This window comes from Takifugu flavidus, unplaced genomic scaffold, assembly GCF_003711565.1.
Source record: "Takifugu flavidus isolate HTHZ2018 unplaced genomic scaffold, ASM371156v2 ctg522, whole genome shotgun sequence".
NCBI lineage: Eukaryota > Metazoa > Chordata > Actinopteri > Tetraodontiformes > Tetraodontidae > Takifugu > Takifugu flavidus.
The window spans coordinates 301-14,746 of record NW_026622137.1 but is presented as its reverse complement, the minus strand read 5'-3'; the positions used below and the strand labels follow the sequence as shown (position 1 = coordinate 14,746).

General features: G+C 42.5%; 1 protein-coding gene across 1 annotated transcript; it reads left to right on the top strand.

The window, feature by feature from the left end:
* Nucleotides 1-8,444: 8,444 nt before the first annotated feature.
* LOC130520778 (NLR family CARD domain-containing protein 3-like) lies at nt 8,445-13,040 on the top strand. The gene is given in 6 exon segments (XM_057024495.1): nt 8,445-8,631; nt 9,553-9,656; nt 10,203-11,273; nt 11,276-11,513; nt 11,560-12,027; nt 12,956-13,040. Coding segments are annotated over 6 exon segments (2,067 nt in total). The 5' UTR covers nt 8,445-8,530.
* Nucleotides 13,041-14,446: the final 1,406 nt, after the last annotated feature.

The following is a 14,446-nucleotide window of genomic DNA, read 5'->3' as shown; positions in this document are numbered from 1 at the left end:
CGGGCCTGAGGACCCTAACCTAAGCAGATATCACACATTATTGTTTGGTCCTCCTTCTTACTAACACGCTCACATAATATAGATTACATAGATCCGCCTTTCAAGACACCCACCTTTACAGTACAACTATGCAACTTCACTATTTACATTTAAATCATAGGTCCTCACAGTTATTCAATACCAATAGCACAGTTACAACAACTAGTATTAACATGCATAAATACATAAAATCAACAAAGCAACATATACATAAACCTATGTTCCCACACTCCACTTCCCACATTTGAATCCTTCTCGTATTACCTACGAAACTACTCTACTGTTATTAATAGCAATAACATAAAATGCAATTCACGATATTTCCCAACCAGTACTCGCCTCACCCCAGGGGGCGCACGCAGGCTGGCAGGTGCTTCCTCGCTGGTGCCTTAATAGGCAAACTTTATTCAAATTTATTGAAGCACCAGAATTTGTTTGAAAAATAACAGAAATTTTTGCTGTTGGTCAAAATTAAATTTGTGCTGCACACATCTCTGCACTTTAATTTGTTTACAGTATAAATGAATTTCTTAAAACACAAGATGGAGCTCTATCAGCTCTATCATAGCTATAAAAGAAAGTTCCTTATAGGACAAATATGGTCCTGTGTATATGTTTGTGTTGGTTTGTGAGTGTAATTGAAAGAGGAATGCTGATGGGATATGAAGCATTATCAGGAGTTGTATGCTGTTGGAAAAATGGTGATGCTTTTTTCAGTTCTTAAATCGTAAATCTGACTCTTGAGGAGTCAGAGCCTCACCAGCCATGAACCTCACCGCACGTCACTGGAGCAGATGATCAACTCAGCAACATGATCCGACACCAACACGATGTCTGGAGGCTTCAGGTCAAAGGGACACCAGGAGACGACTGTTGCTTCTCCACTGAAAAATGATGTTTAAAGGCTTAAAACGGCGCCATCAGACAATCACAGTCCATGAAAACTGACCTCAACCATCAAAAGGACCTGGAGAATCAGCACACAGGTCCAGCTTCAGAAGGTTTGAGGCTTTCCATCATGTCGTACAGGGAAGCCAGATCCAGATACTTGATGTTCAGTGACTTGGACACCTGAGGGAGGTCTCCAGAAGTTCTACTGAGGAATGAAAGAGTGGACGGGTCAGTTTTAGTCTCTTTATAAGCAGCTGGTTTATTGGGGAAGCTGCTGATGATAAAGGCTGATCAGTTACATTAGCTAAAGAAGGTCTGTAACTTCAGATCACATTCAGGATTAACACTGTAAAAACATGAGAGTTTGTGGGAAAAGGATCCTTTTGATGTGTTTCAATGACCAATATTGTTTGTGTATTTGGTGTCATATTTTACAAATGTTCAGTTACGTTCTGTGAACGCTGGTGCTGAAATCATTATTTTTCTCTCAATGAAAATATTCAATATGTAGAAAATACAGACAATGATGCACCTAGAGATCAAAATAATCATAAAGGAGAAAAATACCTTAGATAATATAAAAATATATTTAAACGATAATGATGTATTTAATGAATAAAAAAAATAAAGTAAATCAGGCCCTTCATCTTATTATGTGGTTACTGGAAATGTCTCTAAAGTGTAGAAGTGTCAACAAGTTAAAAGCAGCCATATAAAAATTCAATTCTTCCATGAAGATATTAAAGTCCTATTATAGTAGTGTGTAAAGTTCATATGCTACATATGAAGTACAGAACAACAAAAAAAAATCCTTAATCCGCCCCTCTCAAAGAGAGAACGGAATAATGGCGAAAAGATGAGTTCAGAGAAAAACTGATTCAGAACGCAGGGCATTTAACCTGCAGTGGACAAACCATTATTTTTTTGTTCAATGCAAAGAAAAGGCTGCCTGACTCATCTGTCAAGAGGAGGTGGCGGTATTCAAACAATACAATCTGCGGTGACACTATGAACCCCGTCACAAAGACAAGTACGATAGCTTGCAAGGCCAAATGCGAACAGACAAACTCTCAAAGCTAACAAGTGGACCGTTAGCTCAGCAGAATACATTTGGACGCCAAGCTCAGCTGAACCAGGCATCTGTTGGGGCCAGCTTTCAGGCTGCTCCACTGATAGCAAGCAGCCGTAAACCTTTCACTGATGGAGAGTTTGTCAAGAAATGCATAAACGCTGTGGCGGAGGTGGTGTGTCCCGAGAAGAAAGATGTCTTTAATGCCGTGAGTGTATCAGCGAGTACAATCACCAGACACATTGAAGAAATCGGGGGTAATGTAAACGCCCAGCTGCAGCAGAAGACGAAAGAATTTGAATTATTTTTTTTGTGACGAACCCAGAGAGAGTTATTTGGTTATTATTTATTTCATTAATAGTGTTATTATTTATTTCCTGACTTTTGTTCTGTGAAGAATCCAGAAAGGGTTATTTGATTGTGCTTTCTTGAAAACAATACCTTTTTACGTTTAGGCTCTCCTGCAATCCTCAGACTGTTTCTGTTACACACTGACACTGGCCCCTGATCAGAGAAGGGAAAGTTATGTGGCCCTCACAGGAAAGAGTCTGGGGACCCCTGGACTAAATGATACCAGTTTGTCCTGTCAGTGGAAATTCACTGTTGAATGAGAGTCAGTTGGTGGAAATGATGTGTATACAGTTTAAATACACTTAAATGACATTGATGATAATAACATTTTGTAAAAAGAAAATTATATATATAATTTTTCCCCACCGCTTCAGGAGGGGGGTGCCCCAGCGCTCCCTATGGGCCACCCGCCTCTGCAGCTCAAACTACGGGGCAGCAGAGCTTCATTTGGTCAAAGGTCAGTGAAATAAAGAATCTACAGTTCTGCACGAAGCCACATGGTGGCGCCAGAGAAGAGAAACCACAATCCGTCAGGATCAAAATGGGAAATGGCAACAAAAAGTTGAAAAAAAAGACCATAAATCTGTAGAATTGATCAATTCTGGGAGACAGACATTCAAAATCACATAGTTATTCGCTAAATGGCAGTGAATAAAACAGCTAAGGTCCCAAGATTAACGTGAATATGAACTCTTTTAACTTTGACTCCAACAGACTCGAAGGAAGGAAGCGGCCCGCTGGCTGTGAGCAGCACCACAGACCCTCAGGAGTCCAGAACACCTCAGAATTAACCTGAACATGATAAAAACCACCCAGAAAGCCTGAGGACCAACCACCAAACTAACATGAAAAAACAGACACAGATGGCTTTGATGGTTTTGGTCTTTTTTCCCCTCTGTTGAAGAAATAAAGGTGCTGTTTTATTACAGTTGCCAAGTGGGAATCGGAGAAGTTTCTGTGGGAAACGTTAAGCAAGTTTTCAGAAACTGAACATTTGCTGTATTAGCACTGTTTAATCATTATTTTGCTATTAAAAGGACTAATCATCGTCTCTGTCACCTCTTTACCTCTGAAATGAGAGAAATCTTGTTTCTTTCTCTTTTATATTTTTGTTTACTGACAATGCTATCATGGTAATTTTATGAACAATAACCAAAATTAAAAAATCCTCATCAATGCTTAATCAAAGCTTCCTTTGTAATATTAGAAAAACATATTTTTTTTACATACATTCAAAGGAAAACTTGACTCAACTGTCTGGGTTGTTTTCTGGTGTCTAACTTCCAGAACCACTGATTACGGGTTCCTGCACAACAGCGACAAATTCTGAACTACAAGCTATTACAGGTGTGAGTTTCACTGTTATCACCTTCTTCATCTGTTGCTTCACAGAATCAACAGTCTGTGTTGTGGGACAAAGATGCATCCTTCCGTGCACTTTCCTCCCTGGAGGAGATACTCTCATCCACTGGATGCAAATGCTGTTGAGAATTGTCTTTATCTTGTTATGTGTTTCACCATATGTTTCTGTCTTCTCTTAGAAGTTAGGCAAGGTAGACTCATTGGTAAATGTAATAAAGAACAGAGACATTCCATTTGCAGGATTGTTGTTTGTTCTATTGTTATCTCAGGACCAGTCAGGCAGGGGGTGTCAAACACTCATTGTAAATGCAACATCAGGGGGGTTGATGATCACATTTGCATGAAGAATGGTATCTGGCTACCTGGAAAAACAATGGAAAAGAAGAACTCTACCAACACCAAATGGGACTGGAGGAAGAGGACGAGGTCATCCCAGCAGGGGATCTGGATTGGATTGCATGAACATTGTGAATTTGCATGTGTGTTACTATAAAAGACTGGGCCAAGGGATAGTTAGGTTGTCAGACTTCGTGCCCTGACAATTGACTCTGTTGTTGCTAGGGTTATGAACTGGCCCGGAGCTCTGTAATATTTGTATCTTGAATTGGTTCTATTGTTAAATACATTTTGAAATTGGTACTTTTCTTCTCGAAGTCTTCATTCAAAGAACACGCGGATCGGCAGCTACACTTGAAAGGTATCGCGATCCAACAATTCCTAACAAAAATATCATCCATTCATACTATGACAACAAAGACCAGCTGGGATCACAGATACCATCTTTCCAAAGCCGGACTTCACTCTTCCAGGACCAGATCTCCAGAGGGAACGCCTCGCTGCTGCTGATGTGGGTGAAGGTGGAGGACCAAGGTCGATACATGTGTTACACCAGCACTGACATTGACAACTCAGAGAACGTCATAGAGCTGAAGGTGGAAGGTCAGTCTCCACCACCCAGGAAGTGTTCCAGCAGTATTTCTGAAGAGTTGTGCTCGTTGAGTATGTGATTGTGTTCTTTTGGACCAACTCACACAGAAGATGTTGCTTCTTCTTTGTCTTTGCAGCTCTGATCCGTAACGTCAACATCAAGCAGGTAAATGACACAATCACCTGCAGCTCAGAGAGGATCTACCCAGAACCTGAGCTCAGCTGGTCCACGAACCCTCCCTCCCCCATGAGGGATCCACCTGAGATCCAGCTGATGGAAGATGGGCTCTACAAGATCAGCTCTACGATTGTCAAGAACTCGACTGCTCTGAGCTACAGCTGCACCGTCAGCGCCGGCAGAAACAAAAGGAAAACCACTTTGTTTAAAGCACGTAGGTGTTTCTGCTGTTTACTGAAAGATCCTTCATGAGGCGTCGCTATAAATGTATTTTCCTCTTTTATCTGTCTTCATCGGAGGTCCTGTCACTGTGTCGGCCCATGAAACAACAATATTCTGCCCCCAATTAAACACTGCAGTGGCAGATCTCACCTGGAGGTTCAACCAGGCAGAGATCATCCTGAATCGCACAGTCGGTGCCGATGATCTGGTGTCAGACAGCTGGAAGCATCACGTGAAGAATGTGTCCCAGTCAGGTGACCTCACGTTGCAACATGTGTCTTCACCCCAGGAGGGAACGTACACATGTGACCTCAGTAACGGCGAGGAAACATACGTCACCATCACGGCGTTGACTGTCAGCGAGAGTCCAGGTGAGACAGTCAAAAACCACCACAAAAGTTTATAAAAAGCATCTTCATGTCATCAGTCACCTGATTTATTGAAGAATCATTATTAAGGTTTGAGTGTTGACCTGAATTTCTTTGAATTTCAACTGAAAGTCAAACTGACCCGGTTGGAATTGGTGTCAAAGTTGGAGTCCCAGTTGCTGCAATTTGCTCCTGCAAAAGAGGAAGAAGAAGCGAAAGTGAAAAGTTCCCAACTTCGGGCTCCATCTTGAGTGACCGAGCCCTGATGGAAAACCTCTAATATTCAGGTAGCATTTGGTTCTTTCACTGCTGTCGTCTCGAATCAATGTTCCGCTGCGAGATGCGGCTTAATAAGCTGCGTGTTCGCAATGAGCGTGCGCGTGTTTCGGACGCACATTGCGGCTGGTCGACGGGAATGTTGTGACGGATGATCAAACTTTGTAGCGTGTTTCCTCTAACTGCGTTTTCCGCTAATAACCCTGAGCCAACATTTTAGAGGTTGAGGAAGCACATTTTAAGATAAAAAATGATTTAATTTGTATTTGTGTGCGTCCGTCTAATGCCACCGCACCTTCTGAAACACCCAGGAGAAACATTTTTTCCACAACTATTTTATGTTTAACATGTGTAAACTTTTAAGATTTCCCAAAACTTTTTTCCAATATATATGTGGCCTGTATGATGTACAGGGTGACATCATAATATAGATTTTGATGTGAATGAGCCGACAATACGTCATTGGACAGACCTCTGCTTGTCTTCATGCTGAGAATCATGTTCTTTAATCTTCTGTTCCTGCTTAACCATTTAGACTCACATTTAAAAATGAGCGAATGTGTGAAGGAAGAGGAAGAGAGAGCAAGTCCGCAGTGCCCAGCTGTGTGTCCATGAAGAGCGACTGGTCCAAAGGGAAGCCTGAAACTTGGTATTGGACCTCAAGGCTCACCTTTAAAGTAAGGTTTTCTGAACCACATAACTCTGCCTTAGAACATTTCACAACCACACAAAACATCATTTTGTAGGTATTAGCCTCTACTATCGTGAAAAATGAAATTCATCAGCTCTTTAAAATGAAACGGTGCACAGTCCTTTCATCATGTTGGCCTGTGGAAAACCAGTGTTGTCGGCCGATGGACCAGCGTCCCCGTCGTTGCCGGACCACCGTTGGCCACCAGTTGGGTTTTGGGATCAAAGTGGGGGCGTTTCCTGTATCCGTTTCTCCTCACGGATCCATGACTAAAACATGTTGCTGCAAGTGTAGAGACGTTTGCTCTGGAAAGAACTTTAGAGCACATTCAGTGCTGCAGGATGAGGGGCTGGAAAAGGGGCCAGTTCTTTTCTCACTGCAGGGAACAGTTAAAAAAAGCAGCTTAAACTCTGAAAACATGAAAATGATACAGAGACATCATTGATTTATTGATTCAGTTGTTATCCAGAATGGATTAGAAATGTTCCTGTTTGATAAAAATGCAGTGAATTGGGATTATTTAACTACAACCTCTACAGATTATTTACCTTCATCACAGTCTCATCACTATTTCTGATGTTTCCTCAGGATGGACGAGGACAGAGCAGAGTCCACAGTGCCCAGCTGTGTGTCCATGAAGAGTGACCAGTCCAAAGGAGGGGAATAAACTTCAGAAGTTCAGACAAAATGTAAGAAAACTAAAGCATGATGATGTGTTTGTGTGGCACCCTTTAAACTGTGGTATCAGACCTCAAGGGTCACCTTTAAAGTAAGGTTTTCTGAACCACATAACTCTGCCTTAGAACATTTCACAACCACACAAAACATCATTTTGTAGGTATTAGCCTCTACTATCGTGAAAAATGAAATTCATCAGCTCTTTAAAATGAAACGGTGCACAGTCCTTTCACCATGTTGGCCTGTGGAAAACCAGTGTTGTCGGGCCGATGGACCAGCGTCCCCGTCGTTGCCGGACCACCGTTGGCCACCAGTTGGGTTTTGGGATCAAAGTGGGGGTGTTTCCTGTATCCGGTTCTCCTCACGGATCCATGACTAAAACATGTTGCTGCAAGTGCAGAGACGTTTGCTCTGGAAAGAACTTTAGAGCACATTCAGTGCTGCAGGATGAGGGGCTGGAAAAGGTGCCAGTTCTTTTCTCACTGCAGGGAACAGTTAAAAAAAGCAGCTTAAACTCTGAAAACATGAAAATGATACAGAGACATCATTGATTTATTGATTCAGTTGTTATCCAGAATGGATTAGAAATGTTCCTGTTTGATAAAAATGCAGTGAATTGGGATTATTTAACTACAACCTCTACAGATTATTTACCTTCATCACAGTCTCATCACTATTTCTGATGTTTCCTCAGGATGGACGAGGACAGAGCAGAGTCCACAGTGCCCAGCTGTGTGTCCATGAAGAGTGACCAGTCCAAAGAAGGGGAATAAACTTCAGAAGTTCAGACAAAATGTAAGAAAACTAAAGCATGATGATGTGTTTGTGTGGCACCCTTTAAACTGTGGTATCAGACCTCAAGGGTCACCTTTAAAGTAAGGTTTTCTGAACCACATAACTCTGCCTTAGAACATTTCACAACCACACAAAACATCATTTTGTAGGTATTAGCCTCTACTATCGTGAAAAATGAAATTCATCAGCTCTTTAAAATGAAACGGTGCACAGTCCTTTCACCATGTTGGCCTGTGGAAAACCAGTGTTGTCGGGCGATGGACCAGCGTCCCCGTCGTTGCCGGACCACCGTTGGCCACCAGTTGGGTTTTGGGATCAAAGTGGGGGCGTTTCCTGTATCCGGTTCTCCTCACGGATCCATGACTAAAACATGTTGCTGCAAGTGCAGAGACGTTTGCTCTGGAAAGAACTTTAGAGCACATTCAGTGCTGCAGGATGAGGGGCTGGAAAAGGGGCCAGTTCTTTTCTCACTGCAGGGAACAGTTAAAAAAAGCAGCTTAAACTCTGAAAACATGAAAATGATACAGAGACATCACTGATTTATTGATTCAGTTGTTATCCAGAATGGATTAGAAATGTTCCTGTTTGATAAAAATGCAGTGAATTGGGATTATTTAACTACAACCTCTACAGATTATTTACCTTCATCACAGTCTCATCACTATTTCTGATGTTTCCTCAGGATGGACGAGGACAGAGCAGAGTCCACAGTGCCCAGCTGTGTGTCCATGAAGAGTGACCACTCCAAAGGAGGGGAAATAAACTTCAGAAGTTCAGACAAAATGTAAGAAAACTAAAGCATGATGATGGTTTGTGTGGCACCCTTTAACTTCGGTATCAGATCTCAAGGCTCACCTTTAAAGTAAGGTTTTCTGAACCACAAACTCTGCCTTAGAACATTTCACAACCATACAAAACATCATTTTGTAGGTATTAGCCTCCACTATCGTGAAAAATGAAATTCATCAGGTCCTTAAAATGAAACAGTGCACCAACATGTCAGGCGTTCGCTCCCATTAACCCCCATGTTAATTTTAGTGTGGTAAATCTTTTAAAACTGAAAATTGCTTCTGTTTTTAACTGGTCATTTCTCCTACATGGGTTAACATCATCTCACAAAAATTCCTAGGCATATATTTTAAAGTTTCCCAACAATATCATCATTGCAGAGTGCTCCAGCTCTCCATTTAGATATGGATGGGTAAGACATGGCAGGTCTGTGCAGCTTGTTCTGCCACACTGTTCCACCACATGTCATGGAAATTCATTAAAAAGTCTATTTATAAGGCTCCTGGTTCTAATAAACCCATAGACAACAATATCAGTCATTTCTAAATGGTTGAAATAAGCTTTTGAATACGCGTGACCTCTGTGCTATTTAATGATCAGTTTCAGAGACCAGACGACTGTATTTGGACCATAAATGGAGAACTTTTGTTCTATTCTATGAGTTTATATTCCTGATTTGGCACTTTTAATTTTAACATAAATTCACAATGAAGAAAAGCCACTAAACACTTAGATCAAATACACTTTTCTCCAACTAAACGAGCTTGTTAGAACGTAAATAACTTTATATTTTTTGCTCAGTGTTCATTCAATCTTCAACTGTCAGAGCAAACTGAAAGTAGAAGTGAACGCAGCCTTTCTTAGGCGTTGCTAACGCCCAGTAGACATGTATAACCACTATTCCCATTTTTGACAGGTGTCATAAACGGTCTGCTTCCATTGGAGATTCCTCCTGTCTCGAGGGTGAAAACAAACGGAGAACTGAACTGCAGACCGCCGACCTGAACAACAGCGTCTCACGTAAGCTCGTACATTTGTATTTATAAGATACTTTTGGGTCGGAATAAAGGAACAACTTGTGTATTTACAATGTGCAAGAGAAAATCCAGAGAGCACTTGTTTGGTTCCACTGGAACCAAACCCTCTTCAGACCTTCCTAAATGCTTAGACAGTATTTAGCAACATTTAGTCATTTAGTTCTGGAAAGTGTTAAAGAGTTGAAGGCAGGTGACCTTTACAGGACAATGGGTCTGCTGAGTATGATGTGTTTGGAGAAGGTTTGATGTGTTTTTCTAAATATCATCCAGCTTTTACCAGCTGTTTAGTCCAAGCAAACTCTTGGAAGACATGGAAATGGTTGTTATAGTCTAAATACATTGAAACCAATGAAATAAAAGAATAGGTGTACATAAGAAGACATAACATTTCAAACTGACAGTGAGATGGGTCATTACCCGACTGTTGCTTCTATCATTCAAACATGACAGAATATTTTCCAGTTGAGGACATCTGTGTTACTGCTGTAGATGACAATTGTAAAAGGATTTAAAAGATTGTTTGTTTTAGAGGGTGGTGAACTGCAGGAGGTGATAGAAGGACATAAGATGAGTCTGAAGAGAAGATGTGAACATGTGACTGAAGGAACTAATGAAGCAGGAAGTGGAACCCTGCTGAACAAGATCTACACTAAGCTCTACATCACTGAGGGACAAAGTGAGGAGGTGGACACACAACATGAGGTGAGACAGCTTGAGAGAACCTCCAAGAAGAACATCCAGGACACTCCAATCAAGTGCCAGGACATCTTCAAAGTCTTATCTGAGCAACAGAGACACATCAGAGTGGTTCTGACCAACGGTGTCGCCGGCGTTGGAAAAACCTTCTCAGTGCAGAAGTTCAGTCTGGACTGGGCAGAAGGTTTGGAGAACCAAGACATCAGTCTGGTGCTTCCGCTCTCATGGAGGGAGCTGAACTTGATCAGAGATGAGCAGCACAGTCTTCTCTCACTGCTTCATGTTTTCCATCCAACATTACAGAAGATCAGAGCAGAAGATCTGACTGTCTGGAAACTTCTGTTCATCTTTGATGGCCTGGATGAAAGCAGATTTTCACTGGGTTTCAACAACCATCGGGTCATCTCTGATGTCACACGAGTATCGTCAGTTGACGTGCTCCTTGTGAACCTCATCCAGGGGAACCTGCTTCCCTCAGCTCTCATCTGGATCACCTCCAGACCTGCAGCAGCCTATCAGATTCCTCCCTCGTGTGTTGACAGGATCACAGAAGTACGAGGCTTCACTGACTCCCAGAAGGAGGAGTACTTCAGGAGGAGGTTCAGTGATGAAGATCTGTCCAAGAGAATCATCTCACACATCAAGGCCTCCAGGAGCCTCCACATCATGTGTCTGATCCCAGTTTTCTGCTGGATCGCTGCTATAGTTCTGGAGGACATGATGACCAGAGACCAGAGAGGAGAGCTGCCCAAAACCCTGACTGACCTCTACTCACACTTCCTGAGGGTTCAGATAAAGAGGAAGAAGCAGAAGTATGGAGGAAAGCAGAGACCAGAGGAACTGACTAAGGCTGATAAAAAACTCCTTCTGAAGTTGGGTCGGCTGGCGTTTGAACATCTGGAGAAGGAAACATCATGTTCTACTCAGAAGACCTGAAGCGATGTAGACTGGACGTCTCCGAGGTGTCGGTGTACTCAGGAGTTTGTACAGAGATCTTCAAGAGAGAGAGTGTGATCTTCCAGAAATCAGTCTACTGCTTTGTTCATCTGAGCATTCAGGAGTTTCTGGCTGCCGTCTACATGTTCCACTGTTACACCGTCAAGAATAAAAGGATTATGGGGTCTTTCCTAAAATATTTGAAACCAACCCCCTTTTCCTGGTTTCATGGTTGTCACAAATAACGATCCAGTCAAATCTCTTGATGACTTCCTCAGGAGAGCACTAATGAAATCTCTCAAAAGTGGAAATGGCCACCTGGACTTGTTTGTTCGCTTCCTTCATGGTCTCTCTCTGGAGTCCAATCAGAGGATCTTGGGTGGACTGTTGGATCAGAGGAACAGCCACCCAGAAACCATCCAGAAGGTCCTCAACAACCTGAAGGAGCTGAACAGTGGTGAAATCTCCCCAGACAGAAGCATCAACATCTTCCACTGTCTGATGGAGATGAAGGATCAGTCAGTCCATCAGGAGATCCAAGAGTTCCTGAAGTCAGGGAAGAAATCAGAGAGGGAACTGTCAGTGTTCCAATGTTCAGCTCTAGCCTACCTGCTGCAGATGTCAGAGGAGGTTCTGGATGAGCTGGACCTGCAGCAGTACAACACCTCAGCGCAGGGACGACGTCGCCTGATTCCAGCTGTGAGGAACTGCAGGAAGTTCCAGTAAGTAAAGATTTCTGGGGGGCCGGACATCGGCGTTTAAATCAAGCGAGTGGATCATGTCAGGTAGCAATACCCCCTCCAGTGGTCATTCCTTCAATTCTTTATCTCCATTGCAGCGTCCATAAATTAAAAACAACAACAATTCATCCAGAAATGTTCAACACTGGCTGGATATAAGTTCAAAGGTCAATCCAGACAAACCAACATAAGGCAGGAATAATAGGAGCCAAAAGTTAACTGACTATCATGAAATTACTGTCATGTCATTAAATAACTTTTGTTTGTTTGTATACATCGTATTTTAATGACAGAAAAACACATTTTAACGAATGACACGTGACTATTTGCTTCATTTGTTCAACGTAAAAACAGCCGGCCTCGTTGGTTTAAATGGGTGTTTTAGGTCTTTGTGGCGGTTCCGTTTGGAGCCTTTATGTGACCCACAAAGTTGTTTGAGCCTTTCCACACCCGTTAGGTGGCAACTTCATCACTAGCAACAAAAGGTGCAGGGAAAATGATTTGAAGGAAAACAGGCAGATATAACAGAAGCTGAGGGCAATCGATGCAACCACAGACTCTGATGTCATCGATCGGATCGCTGAATTAAGACTTGACGCACGATCGTACAAATTGGATGAAATGCAAAATATCCAAAGAGCCGATAGACAGATAAAAAGATGCACGTTTCTTTAAACCATTTGCTATAATCATTTTAAATATTGAGTAATTATGAGCTGTTCTAAAATAAGACAAATGTTGAGAATAATTCAGTTGCATTTCAGATCTGATGGTCGTTCAAACTGTTGCTCTACGGTGTTGAATTTAGCTTTTCCAGGAAATGAGCTACATTTGTGTTGAGGTAGATTCTCAGATAAGTTGATTAGAAATCCCAAAGTTTGACTCACTATTTTTGTTTCATACACAACAGACTGTGTGATGGTTTTTCTTCAACGAGTCATTGGGAAGTTGTGGCCTCAGCAATGACGTCAGACCCTCTCATCTACGGGAGCTGATCTTAGCAAGAACCAAAGCCTGACAGATGCCGACGTAAAGTTACTGTCTTCTGCAATGATGCATCCAAACTGCAGACTGGAGACGCTCAGGTCAGGAGGCCTCTGTTGGTCTTTCCTAAATTTCTTTACATTTTATGCTTTTCTCTTCATTTTCTGATTTAGAAATGTGTTTTTATTTGCCCCATTTATTCCTTTTCCATGCTGGGGCAGCGGCTGCTGGTTATCAGAGATCAGCTGTGACTCTCTGGTCTCGGCGCTGAGGTCCAATCCCTCCCATCTGAGGGTTCTGGACCTGAGTTTTAACCAGCTGAAGGGTCCAGGAGTGCAGCTGCTCTGTGGTTTTCTCCAGGATCCTCTCTGTAAGCTGGAGACTCTCAGGTCAGTCAGAGATGATCCAGTACTTTCCCAGGTGTAACTAGTTAGACAATAAATGTTTCCATGTTTGATCTTTGTTATAAACGTAGTGTTACAGTTCTCAGAAAAAAGACCACACAGGACAGATTTGCAGTATTAAATTGGTTGTGGAAATCTGTCCCATGTGAGGATGGTCATCAATGACTAGAAAGGAAGTATCAGTTGTAGATTTGTCTTGTTTTATTTTAGGCTGGCCACAAAACCGCCCAAACATTCAGACCAATCAAAAATGGTTCTTCCTGTCTTTTAAAGATCAGAAGGAAAACTAGAAACCCCAAAAAGAAAGCTGCTGCAGTGTGCCATGCCCCTATCTCCTGAGAAAAGCCATCCCAAAAAAGAGAAAAGCCCAAGTGTGAAGTGAACCGCCCTGTTAAACCTTGGTACCGGAAGCCTGCAGTCATTCTCATCTTAGGTGGCTTCATTCCAGCCAGAAGCCCAAACCTGCCTCCCTCTTAAAGGGGCAGCAGGTCAGTCCAACCACAGAAACCTTCATGAAGATCTGAAGCTTTCAGCATCCACAATTGTTGCACCTCACTTCCATTGGAGTCCAAATCAGAAGTCAACAAGTTGACTCTACACCGATTCTAACAATGCAACCATTTTAAAAAGGTTTCCATCCATAAGTTTTCACACATTTTTAGATAAATCTGTTTGTTCATAGGCGCATGGTGGTTGGTGGTTAGCACTGTTGCCTCACAGCAAGAAGGCCCCGGGTTCGATCCCCGGTTGGGACTGATTGGGGACTTTCTGTGTGGAGTTGCATGTTCTCTGTGCCTGCGTGGGTTCTCTCCGGGTACTCCGGCTTCCTCCCACAGTCCAAGACATGCATGATTGGGGATTAGGCTAATTGGAAACTCTAAATTGCCCGTAGGTGTGAGTGTGAGAGTGAATGGTTGTGTGTCTGTATGTGTTAGCCCTGCGATGACTGGCGACCAATCCAGGGTGTACCCTGCCTCCGCCCATTGTGCTGGGATAGGCTCCAGCCCCCCCGC